Source organism: Stigmatopora nigra, chromosome 7 (assembly GCF_051989575.1).
Source record: "Stigmatopora nigra isolate UIUO_SnigA chromosome 7, RoL_Snig_1.1, whole genome shotgun sequence".
Classification (NCBI taxonomy): Eukaryota; Metazoa; Chordata; class Actinopteri; order Syngnathiformes; family Syngnathidae; genus Stigmatopora; species Stigmatopora nigra.
Genome location: NC_135514.1, coordinates 5,740,563 through 5,762,110, shown reverse-complemented (window position 1 = coordinate 5,762,110; position 21,548 = coordinate 5,740,563). Strand labels below are relative to the sequence as shown.

Here is a 21,548-nt window from a genome sequence, read left to right as displayed (position 1 = left end):
TTCTTTGTTCAGAACCGAAACTGCGGATTGGCGAGTGATGGAGGTGCTGCATTTAAGTATTAAAAAAGGGAAGTGAAATTAAAAGATACATCTTTTATAACCAACAATCAATAGGTATAATTGAACGCATATGTATCCTTTGCATGGCAAATCTGGAATTGCCTTGGGAAGGCATCTTTGGGAAACAGAGAAAATTTCTGATATACATTGCTACCTCGACAAACGAGCACCCCGACATACGATCAATTCGAGATATGAGTAAAATTTTGAGCAAATAATTATCTTGAGATACGAGCCAAATTTTGAAATACGAGCAGACAGTGGGCGTGAGATGCTGCTCATAAGAACATCGTGGGCATTGTCTCCCTGCAACTCCCTCGTGTAATGTCTCTGGTTGCAACTCCCTCTTTGTAGTCTCTGTGAGCGCTGGGAGCATATCAGGCAAAGTGCAGTAATATCACTAACCACTAGGGGAGCATACTAAATACTGTGATCCTTTTTTCACTTCCCGACTTCACCTTTCGCGGCTTCACTACATCGTGATTATATAACATGCCTAGATGTTCCAGAGTACTTGCTCATCAGAGCCAACACATCCATAATGTAAAGAGTTGATGAAAATTGGGGCAGCATGTATGATTGTGTCATTGTTTAGTGAAGTACACTTAAGTAAACAAAATTCTAGTTGTTTGAGGTTTAAATCAGATGCTTTGACACACATATATCCTAGTATAATGTAACCCTGGATCAACATCTGTAAAGCAGATGCAGGCACTCATGTAGCCCTGCTCCAATTTTGTCTTTTGTCCCTCAAAATCTGTAGTGGGGGCATCTACAGCAATGTAACATGTACAAACATGCCACTTGGAATTGAAACTTCCATTTACTGCTCAAGAGAATAGATGTTTCTTTTGTCATAATTTATCATACAGACAGTGAAAGCTTTTCATTATTGTATAATTTTAATCTACCTTTTTTTAGGTGGGCATATGGCTAAGGATAAAACTGACCTATCACATTTCAATTATTTAATGAGGAATAAATTGAAGGCTGTTCTTGTCAAGTCAATAATACTTGGCTGTGATATTACCGCAAAAACGACAAGAAAACTGATTAGCGAAACTGGATAAAGGCCTTCAACAGCAACATTAAATTTGCCAGTAGAATATCTGGCAAACATGGGTTGTGTCCTACAAGTGAAAACAATTTACTGTAGTACTCTGGGCCATGGAGTAAGGAAGAAAGATGGGTAAAACAAGTCAAGAATCTGGCTAAATTTAGCAAACACATACTGAATCCCAAAAGCATGTTGGAAACATTTTTATGGTATGATGAAACAAATGATGAATTTATAATTTACTAGCCATCATTTTTAAGGTAGTGTAGTGCAAAATAACACAACACATAAACAAAAGAACACCGCACCCACAGTGAGGAATGATGGTGGCTTTGTGGTTGTTTTTCTTCAAATGTGAAGCTGTCTTTAGGCTCAGTGCAACCCTACATAAGGATTTTCAGATCTGAAAAGACTCTTAATCTGTCACAGACTCCCCACATATCATAGTTTTGGTCTTATTGTATGTGTGGTGTTTTCTGAAAATTTTAAGACGGGGCGCCATACTTAATATTCGATTCCACCAGAAAGAGAAGCTTGAACTTTCACATGTGATTATAAAAAAGCAATTAGGTGTTCCAGCAATATTTCCCAAGTTTTTCAGGGTATTTGTCATTCAAGTGTTGCACAAAAGCGATGTCAGCAAAACTTGTTTGTGAGTCTTCACAATTCCCTTTTGAATAACGATGGGGCAATATATAGTACTGGTATTTCATGTACTTAGATTTCTTGAATTCTGTCAGGAAAACCTTTAAAAAAATTGTGGCTTAGTAACAGCAATCGATGAATTTTATTTTTAACTTGAAAATAAATGCAATGTCTATACTGTAGTATAGAGTAGAGTATACTACATTTTGTTTAAAAAGTTAATCATGAATGTAAGATCATTCTAAACAAGCTGTTGTAATGGTTTTCATTGCACAACAATCTTTTAACTGAATGAATTCTGAATTGAAGTCTGTCTACTGTAGTGTACATTTTATGTGGCCATAAAGTACAGTTTACTTTGCTGTAAATGTGAACTGAAGTGACCGTTGATTTATTATAATCAGGAATACAGATTACCTTAAATGTGAACTGAAGTGACCGTTGATTTATTATAATCAGGAATACAGATTACCTTAACACTTACCAGTCACACTTTTTTCATAGTTTGGCTGGGTCTGTAACTTACGCTCAAATTCAATTCATATATAGATTTTTTTTCTCTCTGACCACCGTCAGCCTTTGAAGTTGTTTTTTAGGTTATAGTTATGTGAAAAACTGTTCAAGTTACCAGATGCCTATTTAGAATGCTGTTTTTCCTCCATTTTCCCCTCTTGGTTTCTGATAAAAATAAAAAAATACTCTCCAAAATGCAATTTATATGCCAGTGCGACTTAAATATATCGTTTTTTTTCTCTATTATGTGTATAATTAAGGCTAGTGTTACCTATACTCAGGTGCGATTTATACTCCGAAAATACAGTAGTACCTGGTATAGTTTAACACGCTAGACATGCATCACTATATTACATTTTTTTGCAAACGATTCACATTTTTTTGCAAACGATTCACATATTTTTGCTTTACTCACCCTCAATGCTTGGACCTAACTTCAAGTTGAGACTTCCCATCAGAGATGACACAGACACAGTCACGCTAGGTCTCATTGGATGTGCCTCCGTCTCCAGGACAACCACAACCTGTGTAGTTTGGACAGAGACCTTGTGGAAGGACAAAGCCAAGGAATCCATGCTGCTGACTTTACTCAGGCCTTGAAATTGATGGGGTGGGGAAAAGGCCCTGCTTGGCATCTTTAAAGGAGATGACTGAGGAGTCACGGTGTTCCACGTGTGGTTTGGCAAGATTTTCTTCAGGTAGGCCTTGATTTGGTCCAGTTTGACCAGTGTTGGAGTGATTTTCAAGGGGCGAGAGAACTGTAAATTCAGTTCAGCTGGGGAGGAAAGTACAGGGGTGGAATTAGATGGATACCTTAAATACAAGCACACTGTGCTCTCAAAATTCTACTACAAGTTTACTGGACTAGATTCAGGACCAACAAAACAAAAAACTCTCTCATGCTTTACTTTAAAATATTTATGAAGTCATGCTCACACACGCTCACTGCTTTTGAGGCTTTGTGGGTGGCTCAAACTGTGGTTTTGCTACAGTGTAGGCAAAATCAAAATTACCTCAACTGTTCATTTTATGATGGTTAATTTGCTGGTGGGTTTTATAGTAAAGTTTAGGCAAAAGCTAAAACAAGGCTTTGTAATGTTGGTATCCCAAGACATAACCTGAATAAATACAGTAATACGTTGAGAAACGAGCTCAATGCGTTCCGGGATCAAGCTCGTATGTCAATTTACTCGTATCCCAAATCAATTTTTCCCATTTAAAATAACTAAATAAAAATTAATTAGTTCCCACCCTCTGAAAAAAAACATACTAAAATAGGATATCACAATGGAATCATGCTTTTAATTGTTCTAATTCACCACCAACGCTCGCAAAGTAAATACCTATCTAGCGGTTAATGTCATATTTTTGTGTACAGTATTGTACCGAGTTCTTACTTTTGAAACAGATGGTAGCTAGTAATGGAGGAGAGACAAACTTGGCATGTTTGGTTCGCTACACTTTTGTCACACTACATAACATAACATAAGCTAACTTAAAGGAACTTCACATACTATACACACTAAAAAAATGGATGTAACCTTGCTGTGCTATAACCGAGGCAAAGGTGTTAATGTATTCCGCCACGCCGAACTTTTAGATTTTTGCAATAATTTCAGAACATTTTCATAAAATGGGGAAACATCTTGATATCAAGTAAGAAACATATAATAGACTGTCCTCAGATGAGGACAGTGGGTTGAGGACATTTTCAATAGGGCTGCATTTGCCCACAGGTATTTATGAGGCCCAGGTATTTAAAAGAAGCCCCTCTCTCCCGTCATTGATATCCCTGCTCAGCTTGAAAAGGACCACATAACGGGCACATTATTTGCTTGTGTCAAAATTTTCTCGTATCTCAGGGAAAAAAATTGCTCAGAATTTTCATCGTATCTCAAATTTTTCGTATGCTGGGACACTCGTAAGTCAAGGTATTACTGTATAAAGTTGGGTGCAGTCAATAATTTAAAGATGAATAATATCTGAACAAATTCCATTCAGTTCCATAAAAAAAGGGACACTCTTCACCGGTGCACCAGAGAAGAAAATGTGCGGCTACCAGACCCACGGGACACTGAGTTTTACCGTGTCTCATAAATCAAACTTCTTTCTTTCTTTCTACGATGGTTCAGCTTCGCTTGCAAAAAAAGTGTTAAAGAACAGATGGTTTCAGTCTCAATCTCCTGTTCTCATAATCAAACATACATAACATAAATGAATGTGGAAGAGCATGAAAGGGTTTTTTTGGTTCATGAAAGACACATAAATTCAAGATGTCTTTTAGTTGTGCCTTTGTGCAGTGAACTCTTCAAACACTTGACTGGAATTTACAGAGACACATGAATTAACTCCATGCTGTGTTACACCACTTCCATTATCCCATTTTTCCACTTGGTTGTAATGATGGGAGAGGGAAGTAGCTAAAAACAAGTCCAGCTGCTTTACATGGTATCCTCAAGGCATTCCTGCTTCTATGGGGAGTTAGGCCTTCTGTATGGACTGTATCATTCCCAGGTATTTACAAGAATGGGATGAAATGAATAGGAGTGCTGCCAGGGGAGACAAGTCATACACACACACAGACTCAGTCACTACAACCTGGATACTTTTGTTTAATTTAGTGGAAGCGAGGCAGATAGAAAAAAGGAAGGATGGTACTGAAGGGCGACATTAGGTGCAATTTGGTGTGCAATGTAGCTTATCTTTTCCACCTGACTTATGCCATGAAATTTTCCAGAGAACGACTAAAAAGTGTATGCAGCTGCTTATTTTGTCTGAGATAATGTCCACTCCCACTCTTTTCGTGCATTTATTTTATGTAGTCCATTTTCTTGTATCACTCTTCTTTAAGACCAACAGATATTTAAATTTTTCACATTATTCCATCCTCATCAACCCCACCCTTGTTGTCCGAGAGTGGGCTGGACTGGATAGCAATGATTAAATTGAGGCTACTCCAGAATTCTGCATTGATACATTAGGAACTCGGGAACTGTGAGTTGACCAACTCCTTTAATACTGTGACAAGAGCCAAAATACACAAACTAACCATAAATTAAACTTAACACATCTACACTAATGAGGTCATTTCAGGATTTAAGTGCTATGGAGCACAGACGGCAACTTCCAATACCCACATACACAAATACACACACACCTACACACCCACTCCCCCCACACACATATATCTAGCAAAAAATGTGTTTTTTATTGAAAAAAGCTACAGTAGTCGCAGCCAGTGCAATTTCTAACAGAGAGAATGCATCACTTCTGTAGGTAGAAAATATGAATGATAGTTGTTCCAAAATTTTAGAGAACATTCTCTAATATGAACAGGCTGGGGAAACCATATACAGTCCTTCTCTGATGTCATTTTTGATTAGCATGACACAAACTTTGAGACATGGTCTAAAAAGTTGCATACACATTTATATTTCTTCAAAACAGCAGCGGTATTTGGATAAAATATGCTTTTTAAGCAAGTTACCATATATTTTTGGCAAGGTCAAGCGTGACAGTGTTTCGCTTTGAACTTGTGCAAGAACTGCACAGTTTGTTTTCATCTTTCGCTTCCTTTGATTCACAGCCTCACATTTTACACTTGACTTTTGACAGCGGAGACTGTCAGACACAGGTGGCGATGTGTCCAATTACACACTGCCTTTATGTAAAGATTGTGTTTGTGCAAGCATTTGTTTGTGTTACCAAAAACATAATCTGTGATAGCCAAAAAAAGAGCCTCATATATAAATATATGAAAAATATACTTTTATATACATATATGGAAAAATATACTTTTATATACATATATGGAAAATATATATCATTCTGAGCTCCTTTGACTTTCCCATTGTAGCGTTTTAGGGCGTTTGCATCCAATGAGCCCTATTTAAATGGCCTCAGAGAAGTCACCAGCTGTAGTCACTAATAATCACTCACAAGAAGTTTGGAGGCCATGCCATGAAGCTCATTTCACTGACACAACTTTCTAAGTAACCATAATTGCTAATTCGTGTTGCTGTATATATATTTTTGACCTGGCAGTTTTGATCACTTTGCATATGCAAACTGATGTTTGACTGCTGGTATTTATTTATTTCTTAGAAATTGATTACTTATTTTTCAGTTTGTTATTTGTGCACTGTGTGGTGAAAGCTTTGCATCTCATTATACTTGTATAATGACAATAAAAACATTCAATTAAATCCTTTTAAAGCAGATGTATATCTATGTGTAGCTACACTGTTTATTTGTTACAATGTAAAGAGAAGCATTGTGCCATGCTGAATGATCCTTAGTGGACAAATATGCGGGGGCCTCTTCATGGACAGCAGGAAGGGATGTATGTGGCTGAGGGGGCAACATTTTCCTCCAGCCATCAATAACAACTACAATCCAACAGGCCTACTGGGATCACCGAGCTAAACTGAGATGGATTTCCTGCACCTACACACGATGTTCAAGGATATATTAAATCCTCAAGGGGATGACGAAGTTCCAGTTACTCATCCGCGCAAAAGCCCACTCAGACTTCTTCATTGGAGCTACAGATCAATTTGGATAAAACAAGACAAACCCTTCGGTAAAAACAGTTAGCTTCTGGTTACACATATGATTACAATATCAGTCTAAAAATAGATAGCCAAACCCTGTGAAAAGCAAATCCACAGGACATAAACGATGAAGCCCCATGGAGCTTTGCTTTACATGTGAATGAAACTGTATAAGAATGTGTAAAACAATCATCTTTATCTCAGGTGATCAAGAGTTTGTGTAAAAAAATGAATTCATCCTACCAGGTCCATTGAGGAAGTCTTTAATCTTTAGGCATACCAGAGGTGGAGGGATGCCTGTCTCACTATCTACGTCACCCGCTGCTGTCTGGAGCCAGCACACATTATAATCCAGAGACTCAGGCAAAATCTTCCCTTGGTCTGAACAGAATGAGACAAAGAAAAATAATTAGATGAAACAATGAAAAAAAATAACAGCGCATGATGAAGAAGTAAAAAAATGTATATATTCTGTCATACCGAGGCACTTGTAGTCTGAAGCCACTCCTCTTAATGACACATCAAACACAGATAACTCAATTTTCTGTTTACGATGGTGGCAACTGAGAAGAGCAGAAGGTTGGACCAACTGCAGATAGAGCAACGGTTCCAACACTTGGTCAGTAGCCCCTCTTCTTCCAGGCTGCCTCACAATTGTCACTCCGAGAGCCTGGCGTGCTGAGGAGCGGCTGGGGGTTGACTGGGAGTTTAGAGACAGCAAGCTGCCTCTCGGCATAGCAGAAGATGAGACATTGCTGTTGAGTATGTCTTCGGCAGTCAGTTTTGTCAGGGTAACGTGGGCAGTAGGATCTGGAGATGGTGATATGGAAGGTGGAGAAGACTCACACTGGATTTCAGGCTGGTTCAAAGCACTCTTTCCCACCTAAAGAAGTGGAAAATTGATTGATTAAATTCATAGTGTAATTACCTCTTTAATACAGCATTGAATGAAAATTGGCTACGAAATTGACTAGTTTAAAGTTGCGCTTCATTGGTACAGAATTGGGAACTGGGCATTAGAAATGCTCAGCATCATTTTCACAGATAGCTGATGATTATTTGCTAAATATGGACCCAAAAATTATCCAATGCAGACAAAAGCAGATACTAAGACCAGTTCAAATTAGCCGCACGTGGAAACTTTCAAGAAATCATTCTTTTTTTACCTTTGGAGCGGGTTCTTTCTGATCCTGTGTGTTGTCTAAGGAAGTGGGAGTGTGTGGGGAAATAGAAGCTTCATAGGCCATGACAGACACCCTGCTGGCAGTAAGAAAAATGTCAAAGGGAATGAAGTTGAGGTTTTTGATAATGGTAGATTTGTGGGAAGGCCTGGCTATGCAGTGGTGACTTGTCCCACTTTGCTGCTCAATTTGGACAATTCGGATGCAAGCACTATCGCTGCCAAAGCCACTGTCCTGCCCGTTCCCACTGTGACGAGATGAGGCGTCAATGCCTGCACAGGAGCCTCGGCTGCTCTGCTTCTGCTCATGTTTATGCATCTGTATGGAGAAGACAAAAAACATTTTGATTCTCAAGTTGAAAACGCAACCAATATATACCTTACCATGCCAATGCTTGATCAGATATTAATAAGATCAACGGGATATGTAAATACTCCCATATTTAACTTGCCTTCATTTCTGCTGAAACCCAGACTCAACTATATCAAAAAAAATCTCCAATGAACCACATAAACAATGTGCGGACCAAATAATAAATTAACGGAACAAAATGAGTTACTCTAATTAAGGAAAAAGACAACATTTAGTATTCAATAAACCTGAGAGTATTTTCTTCTTTGCAGAAAGGTTTTGTGTTCAACCCTTATAAACTAAATAGCTGACTTGATTGAAAACATTGAGCATTTGACCAATGAAAGGGGGCATCGCAAAGCCACAAAACTAAAAGCATGAAATATGTACGTTTTTCATACTTTTTTTTACCTAACCATTCGATTATATTGCCTTTATGTAAATATGAAAATGTCTAAATATATACAAAATATAATATATCCCAAATATATCAATATGAAGATCTTTTCTATATTAACTAAATACAAAATTCCCAAAACAAGATGAATAGCCATTGAAATTGCACCGCAACGGGCCCACAAAAATGGAAAATCCCACCCATCATCCATTCAGCTATCCAATGTTTTATGTTTTTTTTCCATTCTCGATTTTAATAAACCACAACACAAAATGTACGCACAAAATGTCACAGTGGGCTGACAATCACACCATGTTTCCGGACCACAGTAACAGACATGTTTACATTCAGTGAGCTACTGCTATTCACACTGATTACATTGGTTTGAAAAAGCAAGTTCCCTGTGCATGTAAGGTAAGGGGCATCCTATTGTACCTCAGCATGATCAACATGCACATGGTTGCTATTAGCGTATGTAGGCTCGGCTGCCCCCTTGCACTCTATAGCACTCTCTCAAACCGACTCCATGGGAATTTTAAATGTATATTATAGCAGTGGAAGAGATAGTGTTTCAAGGCCTCTGTGCAAAGACTAAAGCCACTGGCAGGACATTAGACAGAATAGTTGACTTATTAGATATTTCCTAAACTAAACAGCATCATCAAAGGGTAAGAACAAGAGCCATATAAAACGGTTCTGCATGCCTGCTGGTTCTGTTCTTTTAAACCCAGCTTTCCTAGGATAGGCCCTGCCAGATCTCTACTTTTTTCCCTTGGCTGATTGTCGACAGGATGTGTACACTTGTATTTCTATAGGAAAGTATTTTTTCCCCACAAAAAAGAAAAAAAAAAAAAAAACGAGAGGGGAAAGTACCTGGGCTAATCTCCAAAGGTTCTGTATCAAGCAGGTGTACACTCCTCCGAAGTGTGTATCAGTGTATAAGTGTATCAATAGATTCAAAATGCCCACTCAATGAGTGCCCCTGGTTGGAAGGGACACATGCTGTAAGTTTAGCAGCAGCTGGGAAAACGCAACAGCCACATAAAACTACCAAATACTCTTTTTGCTCCCTCGTCCCTCATGAGCTGAGGCCATACACATGCATTTACAATTATGACTAATACCCAGTCTTCTATAAAACCCACCACCACAAACAGAGTGCCCCCCAAGCAAATTCTTGATCTATTTTTGGAAGTGCTTACTAGTAAAATATGGGATAATGGGGCCCATAATTGAAGAAAACAATGGTAGGGAGAAAGACATAGCTGTTTGAACTGCAGTTTGATTCAAAGCCTACAATTAGAACAGTCCCAAACTAAGGGATTTAATGTAAATCTTAATTTTAAAGAAGTACAGCAGGCAGCTGGATTCTTACCTGGCATTTCTGGACTTGATTACACACCTTTATGATTACTCACAGACATGGTGGGTATAAAAAATATATGTATCTGAAGTCTGTAGACTTTAACGTAATGCCAATTATAAATACTAGCATGCACTGCAGCTACAAACCTGCTCCAAGCTGAAATCCCCTTTCCTACCATTACTTTCTATTACATTATATAATCGCTGCACTGAAACACAGTTTCCACATCCTAATGTAATCTTTTTCTGGATTTGGGAGTTGATTGTGATCGTGAATGTGCGATGACATACGCGCAACCCACAACCTCCATTGGCCAATCATGATGTCATTCTTCCTACAGTCTCTAGGCAGAACGTGCTGGAAAATGGAGGATAATCCACAAAGTGTGAAACCATGAGTCTCCCAGGTGCCAATCATATCAGTGCGCATCTGTGTGACCCCACTTTCTGTCAGTGTAACTCAGAACAGCTTGGCTAGAATAAGGCTAATAGGCGGAAGCAAATGTCACATCATCCAAATGCCACCCGTTTACAGTGTTGGCTCGCTAGTACAATATGACAACACACATTTTACATCTGAATAGCACATATGGACTTGAGTGTTTCCAGATGAATCAAAAGTAGGTCGCAATTCAGGTTGAGAGATCATGGAATAAGAAAACCTGGATGTTTTCACATGAAGGGAAGTCCATATGGTCTCAAAAGAATATAGTAAATTTAGCATAAATGACATGCTGTAGGTGAATGTTATTTCACATGTGTCTATTTAGACACCAACTACCCACAGTGAAGTCCAACTCCTTTTATTGTAAGAGAGTGGATTTGTTGGTTAAATGATTTATTCAAGGCTGAAAATGAAGAACAAAAGAAAGCACATGTAAGGGGGAAAAGTCACTTAACAGGATAACTACATAAATACAATGTTCTCGCTTTTATTCAATGGATTAATCTATGAATCTTAAAAGTGAGAGGCGGTAGACAGACTAGTATTATAGTTGAATCAATGTTCTACAGTTTTGTCTTGTTCATTGGTGACTGCAGAAGAATTCCCATTACATTCATAGGAAGTGCTATTACTAAATCTTCTCTGACTGTACAGTACAGTTACGCTCCTTGCTAGCATGACGTTTGCATGGGAATTAACTTCTGTATCTTGACTACACCAGACTTGCAACTTGACCCCTGTTGTGTTACTCGCTATTGTTTACCAGAGCCATAAAGCAGGCAATAGGCCTCTGTTCTTTTGTGCCTGAGGTAGAAAACACTCAAATAGGGGCCGGGCCACCTTAATCAAAAAATAATAACAATACTACCTCACTAACATGCCAGGGACTTCAAAACAACCTTTCATTTTCTTGAACAAAACAGTGGGTGGAAGACATTTGTAATGTGAAGTCACCTCACTCTCGGTGTATAAACGGCAGCCACCAAGCAAAAGAAAGGCATCAAAGGCAGCTATTTAATACATTTTAAGTTGATTCACTAACAAAGACAACCTTCATTGCACTTAAAGTAAACCACAACAAAGTAGCAAAGGAAGGTCACGACCTTGAAGCTTGGTAAATGGATGCTGAGTGCTTCAGAGTGATTGTCAACTGTACTTAAAACATGGCATACACCAACGATCGGGCGCCAAGAGGGGTAATTTTAACAAGCTCCCTGCACTCTGCAAAATGCCGGTGGTTTGTTTTATTCCTGCTTGGTTTACCAGCACGTTCTTTTCTTTTAGGAGCATGAAGGACAATGTCACAGATAACACTTTTCATTCACATTTCCCAGGCTAAGAGTATATCCTCTGTCTTGGCTTGGGGAAGTTTTGGACAACTAATAATATCAGGAGAAAAAAGCAGCACGTGATATATTTAAGGAAAAGAAACATCCTAATGACAAGGGAATTTATGCATCTGGACATTCCTAAATCACTGAGTCAGATGGAACATTTTTCAAGAGGAAGGGAACCCAAGAGTGTAAAAATAGTTTGATAAAGCTGCTGTACTGTGCTCGATAAAAAATGAGTACACAGACAGACACCCTTAATCTTTTTATTTATTTTTTAGTGAACACATGAGCCTTTTTCTGAATTTTGATGGTTTCTCAACATAGTTACGGGCAATTTGCAACAATGCAATGAGAAGTTACGTTCTGGTGAAAACTAGTAAAATGCATTCTCGTACTTTAAAATGTCCATAAATATAAGTATGTTCCGTTGATTTAGGCATGTCTGAAGAAATCTGTATGTAGTTGTAAAAAAAATTGTAATCTAAAGTAAAATTAGAAACAATTTTTGATCAATTTTTAATTGTAGTCGTGAAAATATGGTACCATATTTTGATGACTATAACGCGTACTTAAGTCTTAAATTTTCTCCAAAATAGACTGGGAGGGCACTTTATAATCCAGTGCGCTTTATATATCAACCAATACTAAAGTTGGAGTTTATTTCCAACATTTAGTGACTAGACCAATGTGTTTTGCAATGTACAAACCCATATGAACAAAATATTGCTGTTAGCGGAGGGTTAAAAATAGCGTTTTTCACCCCTTGACTGCAGTGTTTTTTTAAGGACTGAGGAAAATCTATCAGTGTCTGTGATGTTTAGCTTGGTGTGCCCAGTTTTTACAGCTCCCCTGGGCCCCTAACTCAGTTTCGTTTGGAGGCAAAGAGACAGAGGGCACTCCTCACTCTGTTCACCTGAGTCGACACACGAGCTCACAGTAGACTGTGGGGGCCTGCTGCCATGCCTTAGACACTAACGGAATTCCTTCATGATTTAATCTGGAATTTCCACGCCAATTTTTCCAAAACCGATTGAAGGGGCAGCAAATTTGGCTGCTACTGATCTCAAATAGATTAACTTTCCAAGGGGCCAATTTAAAACTGCTACAGTTATGCTTTGAGAAGCCGGACAGTTTGGGTGCAGTGACTGGACAGGCAAGGCGAGTTGTTATGACTGGCTGTCAATTAGCAGTTGATTCAAACAGGGGGGTTGGTAAAAGATGGGAAAAGAGTGGGAGAAGCTATAGTTTCATAACAAAAGAAGGGCAATGATATATACCTGGACTAAGAAACTGTGTTGAAAATGTGACGAGACAACAGAGCAGATGCAAGGCTGCCAAAATGGAATAGGAGATGGCTGCACATGGATGGATATTTATTATTATACTCAGTGGCAGTAGGGCAAATGAGCAGGATGAGTGCAGGTTGGAGGGGGAAAACGATCTCACCCTCTGAGAGTGTTAATTGCCAGGTTGACTGGTTTAAGAGCAGACTTCTGAGGAACGTCTGCTCCCACATTTAGAGTCAAAAGTTTTCGAAAGAGAGGGAAATGAAAGCAAACATTACATTCAGCTTCTCGTATTCTCATTATGTTATGTGGGTGTTTTTTCTTCTGATGCATTCTAAAATGCTATATTCATTTGTCTACCAATCTGTAGCCAAGAGAAATAAAATTGTGTTGGCCATGATTTTTTTTTTTTTACTGTGACACATCACTGTTATGGAAAGTTTCAAGTGAGACATTTGACCTCTCAGAGACACTAATGAAACACTCATCACAAGGAGGACCACTTCTGGAGACAGCTCACTTGAAGCATAATGTGCACAATAAAAACCGTGCCAAGTTCCGGTCAAAATGTGCTTATGTGCTTTTGATATTTAGCTGACACTGTGACAAAAAAGATAAGCTGAAACAGAGCTGACAAGAACATCAGCTAAGGTTCCAGGATTTGACAGTGTAACATTTATGAGCCATACACACTAGGTAAACACTACAAAACAATGTCATATTGAAATAGAAGCCACACCTTACTCGCTGATATACTGAACAAAGAGTACTTTGAAATATTATGTGCAGAACTTTGAATTCAACTATTCATGTGCGGTCTGAGGCCAATGCACACATTAAAAAAAAAAGCATCAGAGAAGTGCTGCCCGCTTCAAACAGCACTACTAAGTCACTGACAGACCAAAGTAGCTACCAACCAATGTATTTTGTCTCGAATGAAAATTCACATCTCACCGCAGTCCGTGTTAGCTGGCGAAGTACTCTGCTTTATAATTAGGTGCTGTAATACCCAAGCTTTGCGTGAGTGCAGCCTGTGCATACTTTTAAACACAGACATGCACAGAGAAATCAAGGACAGCACAAATCACTCTCAGCCACTTAGTCTCTTTCTGACCAGGAACTATACTCAATTGAAATAATAAATCAGTTAAGCACAAATAGATGAAAAGTATGATAGAAGGACAAAAAAAATAGATAAAAGACTAGTCATCCTGAAAAAAAAAGAATGCCACAGGGTAAGTAGGAGTAAAGTATAAGATCCTGAATGTTTTTGTCATCCATGTTGAGTGTAATTTAAGGGTTGCTTTTGATGCAGGGTACCGTTGTCCCCAAAGTTGTGTATACACGCTTTTATATGTGCCTTTGTGTGAGTGTTGAAGGAAGTCTAAAGCCCTGTCTCCCATGCATGTAATCATCCCAGGATGAGGTGGAGGATGAAGCCGTGCCGGACTTCCCCTTCACCAGAGGGCATTTTCCTCTTCAACTATGGTACAAGCACATGGTTGACCTTGGCTACATCAATGTTTGAGTAAATACTCAAAGGCACACGCACTCCTCTGTATCTTTAGAAGTGTTTGACACAGGAAACTTTCAACAACTGGCAGAGATTGATGATTATGACAAATTACATTGCACAACCTATGTGAAGTTGCTATACAACAAGGATTTTTGGAGTGTATATTGGTGACAGAGTAATCGGCAAAAGGCACAAGTAAGTGTAGAGCTGTACACCAAGTGAACCTTTTGTACACTCACAAAATTTATTACAGTCATGACAGGTCAGTTTAAAATTTGTTGATTCAGTTTTTGAGAATTTATGAATTATTATCAAGTTCAGCACCACAAATTGTATTGTGATGAATTGAATAATGTATTGGCACACACTTGTCTTTCTTACAGTCATTATGATGAAGACACAGTGGTTTTGACACTTTAACTAATATGTACATACATTTGTGAAAAACTTAATGTCATGGCTCTCTTGAGTTTCCACTTATTGTGTGTATATATGTATATTTTTGACCCAGCAGATTTGATTACTTTTTTCTGTTCATCCATAATAAAGTCATAAAAGAATCAAACTTCATGAGTGTTTTTTTTGTGTGACAAAGAAGTATCTGTTCTAATCACTCTATCAAATAAAAATCAGAGTTGTAGAAATAACTGGAAACTAAAGAGAGTCATTATGTTCTTCACAATTGTATGTAAGCTTTCGACCACAACTGTATCTCAGAAATAACATCATATATTTTGCAAGATGCTCTAAACCCTAACCCTTCAACTCACACATCCATCTGCTGTATTTCAAAAACATTATGAGGCAGCTGCAGTGGAAAAAAAGAAAAAAAAGAAAAATTGAATAGTAGCAAAAAAAGTTATGAGCCCCCCCAAAACAACTATGAAGACTAAGACGCATTTGCATTAGTATTCATGTGAAAGGGATATTAAGAAATGTTAACATGACACAAACATTTAACATCTGATGAATATAATGAGCAATCTGGCAGTGCCTATATTTATTTGACTTAAATCAATTTGCATTGATCGGAATAGAGATTAGAATGCTGAGAGGGAAAACACGATAACTATGGATGAAAAGGCCACATTGCTAATTTGAATAAAAAGCAACAGCATTGAAAGAAACACTCCAGATAAAATTGGCATGATTTTCTCACACACACAGCTCAAAGAATTGAAATCAGTGAAGCCCCACACAAGGATTCCATGCAAGGCATGTGTGCACACATTGCCCACATGCCTGCTTTGCCTCACCAGTGCCAGGGAACCCAACAGTCTCTACAAAACAAATTCATTAACCCGGACAATAAAACACAGCTGTGAGGGATAATGGGAACTGTTTGAAATCAGTGCGCAGGATTGTGGGGAATCTGTTCAAGTCAAACAGCGTGTTCTCATAAGGAGTGGGAAAGGAAAGAAAGACTTAGAAGTTGGTCGGGAAGACTGAGCGAGGAGCAGTGTTTAAACTAAACTGCTGACTGAGAAGAAGGGAGAAGGGCATTTAGGCTTTGCTCAAAAACAATGATAACATCCTTTTAACAGAATGTTCATAGGCTGTTATGAACCGAATGTATAGATGGAGCACAAACAAAACTGCCAAATACTATCAATAACACCTATAAAATCGACTTGTAACGAACACACAAACATTCCAGAATATTTTTTTCCCGCATTGAACTTTATGTCTTTGTAAGTTCAGCTATTTAGTTCTATTCTTCACGCTTCAAAAGCTTTGACTCTTTCAAATTACAACGACTAACAATGTCAGACTACATACAACTGATACGATTGTTTTGGTGTGGTGGGTCTAATCCATTAGCAGGGGGCAGACAGATTTTTGGCACAGTAAACTGGTAGTGAAAAGACGGGGCCTTTGAGTTGGGGGGTGGGGATGCTAATAACATGCACCGCTAGAGGGCCTCACAGCTTGCACAATAGTCTCATGCTGGTTGACTAAACCGTCTGGAATATTACAACGTGAAGAGGCAGTTAACACAGTTGACTCCCTTGACACAAATGAATATACATATACTTTAAACAAGAGTGGCCATAAATTCAATTCGGGGTATATTTATTATGATTGATATTGATTTAAAGGGAAAACAACTAGGACACAACCTTTATGTTACAGATAGTTATGAACCATTTCCTCATTTTAAAACAGTTTCAATGTGAATATTAGTTCTACGTTCGATGTTTCCGTACGCAGTAAATTTAGTTTTCTCTATGTAGCCTAAAAGGTACAATGTAATTAATCATTTGGCATGCGTGTTTATGCTGCGCGCACCAATTCTGATTATATTATATTAAAAACAGACTTTCCAGGGGAATTAAGAAAACCTAACAAGCAAATGTATTCAATAATTATGTAAAAAAATATTTAGTGAAACTTTTAACCATATTTATCATGAATGAATAAACTTTAATATTGGAAATAAATAATTTCACTTGTATATTGTTAAAGTATAGAGAGAGAGTCCTTGGGTTACAATGTTCTCGACTTACGACACTTCAACTTTAAACACCCCCGCCTCCTCAGTCATTTAGTCCCCAGCACTATAGTTCCTGCTTAACTAGTGCATACGTAGTGCGTTCTGTTTGTGGGCCTAGAGTATCTTTGCTTTTTTTGCCATACTTTTATTTTCCTTTTTATGGCCCTAAAGATGAAACCTTGGCCTTTTAGCAATGCTGGTCTAGTCAAAAGACAAGAAATTACAGTGGTACATACCTCTACTGACACAATTAATTGGTTCCAGAAGTGGTTTCGTAAGTTGGATTTTTCGTAAGTACAAGCATATTTTACATTTAATTAGCATAATTCGTTCCATGATCTTGAATACTACCCTGTTACTCTTTTAAAAGTTAAACAAGTATACCAATTTTGCATGAAACGTATGTATGTATGCATGTATGTATGCAAAAAAAAAACCCTGAAAAAAAGACAGGAACGTTATTTATTCGGCCTTTAAAATGAATATAGAAATGCAAAGATATTTTGGAACATGCATTTTCTACCAAAACATGGAATTTTCGGGAGGCACCGTAGGGGAGCTTTTCAGGAGGAGCTTTTGCGAGAAGTTTTCGGGGCACAAGGAACATGGCCACCGCCATTTTTTTTTAGCTCACTGTAGTCTTTAATATAATCCGAAAAAACAGGAAATGGCAAGACATCGTCCTTCTCGGTCATTCTTCCACGGTTAAATATTGCTTCTTCAGCGCTGAGTGCCATCCAATTCAGTGTCGGATAAAAAGCAAAGCCCCCACCTTCCGCCGTTTTTTATCCCCTGTCTTCTGCTCGCGAGTTTTAGCGTGGATTTGACATGTTATGAACTTTATTTTATATTTATATTACACTTGATGGGGCGGACTGGAGGGTGCGTGGTTAGCGAGTCGGCCTCACAGTGGAGGATATGGGTTCAAATCCTGGTCGGTTCACAAATGGTAGGCTGATTGGACACACTAAATGGCCCCTAGGTATTAGTGTGATCATGAATGGTTGTTTGTCTCGTGTGCCATGTGATTGGATGGCGACCAATTCAGGGTGTCACCAGCCTTTGGCCCAAAAGCCGTGATCGGCAGTTTGGTCGACGGACACTTCGTCGAACCGACGTTTGGTCACCGGACACTTCGTCGAACAGACAGTTTGTCGAACCGACGTTAGTTCACCGCAGTTTGTCGAACTGACAGTTTGACCCCATTAACTATTGATGACTAAAGATGTCAGGATTAGAATGCATGTGCAACCTTGGCACGGAAACGACATGGTAGTCGACTTGCGTAAGTGTACAGATTTGCAGTTAATGAGCATAAAGTATCAATGCGCTTTGAGTGCATCAAAAGGTAGAAAAGTGCCATATTTTTGGTGCATGAGAAATGTAAGGTGTTGTATAGGGCATGAGATCTGTGTTAAATCTGTGAGTAAAACGCTTAATGTGCAAGAGTTGAGAACACTGGATTATAGTGACATCAATGGCTTGTGTTTTATGTATTGGGGAATTGATAACCACTATCCGATGTAATGTTAGGGAACCCCCGCTCCATCGAGCAGTTATTGATCTTACTCATCCTGCCTTGAACCTGGATGAACCTTCTCCTAGCCATTAGCTCTCCTCAAGCAGTTTCAAGCCATGCATCATTAACAGTCAAAGATGAGGCCTTTTAAACAAAATCAGGAACAGATGTAAAGTTAGCACTTCTATTATAATATCTGTCCATAGAACAAATGGGATTTGAAAATGATTGTAAATTGATTTAACATGATATTGAAACTGACACTATGTAACAAAAAAATCATCATTATTCTTCCTTGAGAATGCTAATGTAATTTTGTAGAAATTCACACAACTGCAAGACACAGAAAAGCACTACAAGTTGATAAGTGTAATTACTCTACGCCGGTCAACTCCATAAAATTACTTTGGACTAACACTTTATTTTCTCTATCCATTGCGTTTCCCTACGAGTCTCATCCTTACCGCAGCTGGTAAATATTTTTATATTGTGTTCCATTAGCAAGTTTTATTAAGCGGTCAGACAGGGCGAATGGCGCCTAGAAGCTCCATGTCCTGTAAACAATAGGAAAAGGCCCCGAAAACTGCAGCTGAGTGCAACACAGTAATCTAAAACCACATTAGAGTACCACAGTGTGCTGAGTAAATATTTAAATGTGTTGAATACACATTCATACATACATACATACACACATACATACATATGCATTATACATATATACATATATATATATATATATATATATATATATATATATATATATATATATATATATATATATATATATATATATATATATATATATATATATATATATATATATATATATATATATATATATATATATATATATATATATATATATATATATATATATATATATATATATATATATATATATATATATATATATATATATATATATATATATATATATATATATATATATATATATATATATATATATATATATATATATATATATATATATATATAAATATATAAAACGTACTTTACTGTACCTCAGTGCCTTGCAAAGTAGTTTCCATGCCGCCCAAGTTGTCTTTGACAAGCTGGTGAAGGAGATGCACCTGAGCAACACTGAGGTAAAAATCCAAACTGCTGGTCACATTAACTTCAAGAGAATGCCCACACACCACCAAGTTCTACAAAAGAAAGACAGTTTGCAATAGCAAATATTTGTTGAAAATGAATATTAGCAAATTAACAAGATAAAATATAATTAGTTTTTTTGACATTTGATTTTAGGTTTTGCAAATGCGTGAGAGATATGCAGATAACATTTTGCATGTCCAAAATGTGTGTATACCGTGTGCGTAAGAGCAAATTTTGAATTAGTTGATATGCCTTGCCACGGGGAAATTTTAGCATGGAAAATGTAGGCATCGAAGTGGTAGGAAGTTGGAGTGAGCTGTGCCAAAAACATCAGCTGTATAAACAGAGGATTGAACTTTGTGGGTCAAAAGCCTCCATTACATGGTTTTCCTGTCAGTGGGATTCCTACGCAGGGATTTACTGTATTTTTAAGACTTAATACTGTACATCTGACATTTCCGAAAAAAATTAAGAACCAAGTTGGCATTTGCAAAAAGCCAAGGTCGAAGGGTAATAAGGTCCCACTACTGGTGACCAAATATCTAAATTACCATGATGTAAACTATAAAGATACTTGACACTGTTGGTACAGCCTGTGTTGAGTTCATTGCCCTGACCTCTGTTTGGACAGCATCATGGGAGAGATTCTTGCTGAAGATGATGGCGGGGGCAGCAGTCACTCGGACAGAGAAGTCAGTTAAAACAGGGGTCAAAATGGCTCGACGCTCCTGGTGCCTCCTGATACTGTAAAAATACAATCATAGTTACTTGATAGCAAAATATGTCTATATTCATAAATACCAGTCATGCCAATACAAAAAAGCAGGTCAAAAAGTAGTCAAGATATTAAATCTATACATACATACAACATTGATTTGCTTATTGTGCAGATACTCCTCGCAAGTTTTGAAACGTTTGATTAGAGTATGAAGAGTAAAAAAAAAAACAAATAAACCCCATTACACACCAGGCAAAGAATACACAATGAAAATAAATATTTAATAAATAACATTTTTGGGAGGGCATTTTTTTTATTCAATCAGAAACTAAGAACAAACATACGTTAAGGTAGAAAAATGGAGAACTACATGTTAAATAGGCATTAACACAAGAGTAGTTCATATAACATTAACCTAAAAACATGAAAGGCTGTAGGATACAGGAACAAAAAAAATAAGGAAACATATAAGTCACACTTGTTTTTTCATCAACAGTCCAGCCAAACTATGAAAAAAGTATGACTCAAAATAATCAAACAAATAATGCGCAATAATAGTCATTGGTTTGCACTATTTTCTATAAAATTAGCTGTAAAATTGCCATTTAGTGAATAAGAATTAAGGCTGAGTTATTTTTAAAAGGCAACAATTGCTAACCTCTGCCAAATAAACTCATGAGGGAAGGATAAAATATTAGAGATGCTTAAAGTCTGATTTAGTGAGGTAAATATACTCATAAAATGAAACTGTTTGACAAATGGAATTATGTTTGTTAAGGAAGAATTTATTTTAACTGTTTTATTCAAATAGAGCAAAAAGCTGGAGAGGTTCATTATTACAAATAATTCCACACATTTGCATTAGCATGTCATATTCAGAAGGACCAAAAGTTAAACTCCAAATATTTGGATTGATTTTTGTTCCAATGATGAATACAGTCTTTAAATAGCCTGCTAAAGACATTTTAACTGGCATCAAAATTATGGTTCGAGACATT

The 21,548-nt window shown here is 37.6% G+C and overlaps 1 protein-coding gene across 7 annotated transcripts in view; it reads right to left on the bottom strand.

Moving 5' to 3' along the window:
• Positions 1-21,548, bottom strand: part of vps13b (vacuolar protein sorting 13 homolog B) — a 197,146-nt gene that overhangs the window by 55,353 nt on the left and 120,245 nt on the right. For all 7 annotated transcript variants that reach the window (XM_077720537.1, XM_077720539.1, XM_077720538.1 and 4 more), the window contains 6 exons: positions 20,450-20,576; positions 19,739-19,882; positions 7,995-8,327; positions 7,309-7,711; positions 7,072-7,209; positions 2,691-3,050 (listed from right to left, as the gene is read on the bottom strand). In XM_077720537.1, coding sequence (XP_077576663.1) covers positions 2,691-3,050; positions 7,072-7,209; positions 7,309-7,711; positions 7,995-8,327; positions 19,739-19,882; positions 20,450-20,576 — 1,505 coding nt within the window. The remainder of the gene's footprint in view (positions 1-2,690; positions 3,051-7,071; positions 7,210-7,308; positions 7,712-7,994; positions 8,328-19,738; positions 19,883-20,449; positions 20,577-21,548) is intronic.